Genomic DNA, 5,264 nt, shown 5'->3' on the forward strand with positions numbered 1-5,264 from the left:
TCCCGATGGTCCACGTTTCCCCATGGGGACCAGACTGGCCCAAAGCTTCCTGCTCGGAGCAGCTGGGACAGAAAACTCCTTGGGTCAGCATTCCCAGGGCACGTGGTGGAGCAAGCACAGCACGGAAAGCACAGCCCAAAGCCCTTTAGACCCAGCCCACAAGGCCAGGTTGTGTCTACCAAGACAGACAAACCTTCCCCATCCCTGTGGTTTCACTCCTGCTCTCTCAGCAGCTGGAGACAGCAGGGGAGAGGGGCAAAAAGCCTGCCACGCCAGGGCTTCCGACCGTCTCGGAGGACACTCACCTCTCCTCGGTGACCCCCACGAATTGATAGACAGGGCCAGGCTGGCTGAGGCCTTTCATCTCTCTCTCCGGCAGCTCCTTGAAGTAGGAAGCGGGCAGCCGGGAGGCGGCGTAGGTCACTGCATCACAGGACACCAGCCCAGGGTAGTGCACCATCATCCGGGCAGCCAAGTTCACCTTCCGGCCAAGGACTGCCAGAGGGAGAGCACGCGTTAGAGAGAGAGAGCATGCGTCGGTGTGGCCCGTGCCACCAGCCCCGCGGCACCCTTCCAGGCCAATACCTGTGTATTCGTGTCTCAGCGGGTGGCCAGTGACTCCGCAGAACACCGTCCCTCTGGTAACTGCCACAGACATTGTCCTGGCACACAGAGAAACAGCAGGGCTTGAGCAGCGCCCCAGGCGCAGTCCTGCCCGCCTGGCTTCATCCCTTCCCACACCTCCCCTCGGTGCCAGCCTGGGCCACCGGCTGTGCTGCCCTGCCAGCGTGGGTCTCGGGGACGTGGAGAGCTCAGGGGTGCAACATCTGCAGGTTGCAAGGGACAAGGGGCAGGGGCAGAGCACGGGCAGGGCCACAGCCCTCTTGTGAGCAAAGAGAGAGGGAAGAAGGCGCCCGCCATGTCACCGCCTGGCGATGACAGCCACTTGGGATCAGGTGGCTGGGCCCCATCCCCGTTCATGGGGCAGTGGCCCAGAAGGGCCTGCCTCTGGCCGCAGCGGCCTCTGGCCCTCACGAGGGCTCTTTCCAGCACGGTGGCCAGCAGAGTGTGCTTGGAGGGACTCCGTCTGGCTGCCGTGGGCTGAGCCCAGGGGTTGCCTGCACCTCTCAGGGCACTGCCTCCTTCCTGCCAGGGACAAGGGAGAGCAAGCTAGAAGGCACATCTCTTTCTGGGAAGCCCCCTTGCGCCGTCCCAGGCAGCATGCACCCCGCCGACCCCCGCCACACACTCACTCTGTTTCCTTGAGCATGGTGGAGCACGAGTTGAAGATCTCCAGAGCACTCTGCAGGGCGTGAAGGCTCTCGCAGGGCAGCTTGTTTCCAGGGAGTCCCAGCACACAGAGGAACGCGCAGCCCTGCCCAGGACAGATGTGGAACATGTTGCTACAGCGCCTAAGAGGGAGTCTCTCCCTCGCGCTCACTGCCCACCCTCTGGCGCTGGGGGAGGCCACCGTTCCCCCCCACTCACTTTATCACACAGGAGGACTTTGTTGATGTGGCCCTTGTGAGGAGAGAGGATTTCTAGCATCACCCTGCTGGCCTCCTTGAGGACGGTGCTGAGATGCTCCGAGCTGGTACCTGCAGCAAGCTGCAGCTGGACAAAGATGCAGGTGACTGGCCGTAGCTCAGAGAGGAGGTCCATGGGCAGTCCTGCATCGAGCTGGAAGACAAGAGCACGACGGCTTCACCAGCCTGCTCTCCCGGGCTCTTACTGCCCACACCAGTACCGAGGGAGAGCAGGCGTGCTGGCGATAGCGGGTAATAGCAGAGGAAGGGATAAATCCTCCTCTCAGTGCAAAAGGGCGGGCAGGCCGCCCAGCCTGCGGCAGGCAGACGCCGAGTCATAACACAAATGACAAAGGAGAGAAGGCTGCTCCGCTAACACGCCATCTGGGGACCGGTACGGACATGAGGGGAGACCCTCAGGGATGCTCCAGGGACTTCAGGGGAATCTCCCCTTTATCCCACCATCGTGTCCGCGGCACACCCAGAACCATAGCCACGGAAAAGACAGAGGGACAGGAGTCCTCCTCCTGCCACCCATGTCTCTCTGAGGACAACGCAGACAATGGTGCAGCACCGGTGCCCCCGGGCTCAGTTTCCCTGCGTTGTCATCGCAGGGCGCATTTTCTTTGATTGGTCTGTTCCCGTAAGAGCTCCATCTCTGCAAGGCACCACTTCTTCTGCCCTCCGAAAATGCAGCCCCCAGCAGCGGTGGCCTTGCCGTACCTTCCCGAGAGCAGCGACTGGTATGTACTTCCTAAGCACATCCTCGGCGTTCAGGTCACTGGGCAAGAGAAGAGCAGGCCTCATGGCACCTGAGGAGAGAAAAGGCAGGTGGTCGCTGGGTGGACGGGACTACGAGCTGTTGCAAAGCAGGGCCTGGCCCTGGAACCGGGGGAGAAAGAGTCTTCTGCGCTTGCTCATGTTGCCACCTCCAGATGCTGAGGGCAGAGCTCTCCCCTGGAAGGAGGAGGCGGCAGCAGCCACCGCCCTGGGAGGCCCAACAGCCTGAGTGCTAACGGACAGAGGGAAGAGGGAGGAGGTGGTTCCTCTCTGGCCCCTGAAGCAGCAAAGCCCCACCTTTCGGGACAATCACAGAGCAAGGGGAAGTGGGCACTCACCTTCCCTTTTTGAGCGGTGTCTCACTGGGTCTTGTACGAGCTTGCGTAAGGCGTCTTGGCATTCGGACCAAGGCATCGGATCCATGCCCGTCACCTGAAGACACACAGAATGAAAGCACTGCCACTGGCCTCCCCAGGACTCCCAGGGGACAGAGCCTGCCCTCCACCGTCACTGCCCAGAGAAGGGGAGAAGTAGCCCACCTGGCTGGATGGGACAGCAGTGCTTCCTCAGAAGCACCGGAGCTGGACAGCCATTCTCCAAGCATGCCCATCTCCAAGCAACCACAGCTCCATGGCCCACAGAGGACATTGCTGCTGGGGCTCAAACCCTCCCAGCGCCTCCTGACCCCTCAAAGCAAGAAAGCCCAGCCCACGGTTACCCTTGAGATGGAAGGACAAGACCTTCCCCTGCCTGCCCGCTTTCCCACCTACAACTCTCTCCACATTCATCTCCTCAGCCTTCCGACACCTCCCTCCTTCATGGCCAGGCCCAGGCCCTCAGAATGGCTCTCGAGGCCGTCCCATCCACCTGCCTGCACAGCTCTTGTGCCTGCGAGATGCTTGGTCCTCAGCCGGTGCTGCTCACAGAGCTCCCAGCAGGTTGCCGAGAGGACAACTTCACCTGCACCCGCAACCTCTTCGGCGTCACGAACTTCAGCCAGGCACGGGCCAAAAATGCAGAAGTGTTGCCAGCTCTCATCTCCGAAAACCAGGAGGCTCATGGTCCCTGCAGAGACCCCTGGGGAGAAGGAGAAGCAGAACTGACACAGGAACATTTGGAACTCCACAGCCCCCAGCATCTCGGCTGCTCAGAAGCTCCTCTGAAGCCCAGCGGGGAGACGGGCATTACGGAGGGGTAGAGCATCCTCCCTCCTCCTGGGGGAGACGCTGACACGAGTCCCTAAAACAGGCGTCTAGAAATAGACGAACCGAGTTGACATTGAGAATGTGTTGAGTGCGCCAGGCGTCATCCCCAGCTGCCTGCCCCAGAAGCCCAGCAAACCAGAAGCACCCTGTGGCATGGCAGAGTGCCACACAGCTGCGTCTGGCACAGCGCCCGTACCTATCTTCAGTTGGATCTTCTGCCCCACATCTGTGTCACGCCTTCCGTACTTCTGGATCTGCCAGATACAGTGCAGCACCAGGCTGATGGTCCTGGCCACCTCCTGGGGTGGTGTTCTCCACAGCACCAGCACAGCACCTCCTGGGGAAAGGGAGGGAAGGTAAAGGCTCTGCCGAGACCTGACTCTCCCCGACCTACGGTCTGGTTCTGCAGAGACAGCAGAAACCAGCTGCCGTGCGGAGGAAGATGGGCTTGTGGGAGGCCATCGTCCTGGGGGACCATGTCCTGGGCACCGGGACACCTCTCCTATCCCGGGCCAGCCACAGCAGCAGACGGCTGGCAGCGGTGACACCCCCTGTCCCGAGCGCTCCTCTGCAGCTGCAGCACTGGAGAGAGGGCACTGCTGGAGGGGTGCGTGCGTGGCCAAAGAGCTGGCTCAAGGCGCTGCACAGAGCCTCTTGAGAAGGAGCGCAGAGCAAACGGCCGCCACAGGAGTTAAATGCTACAGCTCAGTGCCCGAGGTCATCGTCGTCCCAAGAACCTACCAGCAAACTTCAAGATGTCTCCTCCAAAAATCAGGAATTCTGTGGACAGAGGGAAGAAAAGGCAGAGTCATGTGGACACCTTCTTCCAGAAGCCACAGAGCAAGGCCCTCTGCCAGGCTGCCTCCACCCTCCACCATCACGGCCCGATGCCACACAGTCCTGCAGCACGGCTCCTACCCTCCAAAATGTCGCACAGGTACTCATTGAGCGTTTGCGCCAGCTCATCAGTGCCTCTGTCCACGCCGCTCCTCTGCACAAATTTCTCGGTCAACGCAGTGAAACCTGGAACAGGGACATCCAGAAATCAGGAAATGCCCATGTGGGCCAAAAGACCTGGCAGCTGTTTCCACGATGCCCGGCCCGAGAGCCTGTAGGGGACACCTTCCCGTGCCAGCTCCGCACTGGTGGCAGCCCTGATGGACCGCCCAAGGTCACCCATCCCGCTCTCTGTGGGCGTCCCAGCAGAAGACCTCAGCAGTGACAAGATGACCACTCTGTCTGAGGGGCTCCAAAGGGCCTGCTGTGTCCCCACACGGCTCATGTCCGTGGCTGCTCCTCCCTGCTCCCCCCACCTGAGATATCCGCAAAGAGCAGCACTCCGTGGACACTCTGAGTGGTGTCGTTGCTCCTGAGGGAGCTATCAGCAAGGAGCGAGGGGAGGAAAGCGACTGCTTTCTGCAGGTCCCCGTAGTGACGATTCCTCTCCCAGGCAGAAGCCATCGTCAGCGCCCTGTGGCACACGGGGTACCTCAGGAGAAGACGGCCGTGCCCAGCCGGGAGGAGGACGAGGACCTCACTGCACAGTGCAAGCTGCACACTGAGCCCGGGGCCTCTGTGCGGGGCGACTAGCCCTCCGCCTTCCCGGGGTGGTCACAGTCACCAGGCGGCGGCCTCCTCTGCAGGTCATCGCTTGCCCGGCAACTCACCTCACGCATCACAATCGGCTCGCAGTGACATCTTCCGTCTGTCACCGCCATTACCCGGTGTCCTGCTGTGAGCGACACAGCACTAA

General features: G+C 61.4%; 1 protein-coding gene across 1 annotated transcript; it reads right to left on the reverse strand.

The window, feature by feature from the left end:
* Positions 1-313: 313 nt before the first annotated feature.
* Positions 314-4,846, reverse strand: LOC128917645 (adenylate cyclase type 10-like; the record flags this gene model as incomplete). The annotated part of the gene is made up of 7 exons (XM_054220993.1): positions 314-495; positions 586-662; positions 1,254-1,375; positions 1,489-1,518; positions 4,260-4,291; positions 4,430-4,534; positions 4,825-4,846. Coding segments are annotated over 7 exons (570 nt in total), but the record flags the coding sequence as incomplete, so codon positions are not given.
* Between the last annotated feature and the right edge of the window lie 418 nt (positions 4,847-5,264).

The sequence above is a fragment of the Rissa tridactyla genome, chromosome 14 (genome assembly GCF_028500815.1).
Source record: "Rissa tridactyla isolate bRisTri1 chromosome 14, bRisTri1.patW.cur.20221130, whole genome shotgun sequence".
NCBI lineage: Eukaryota > Metazoa > Chordata > Aves > Charadriiformes > Laridae > Rissa > Rissa tridactyla.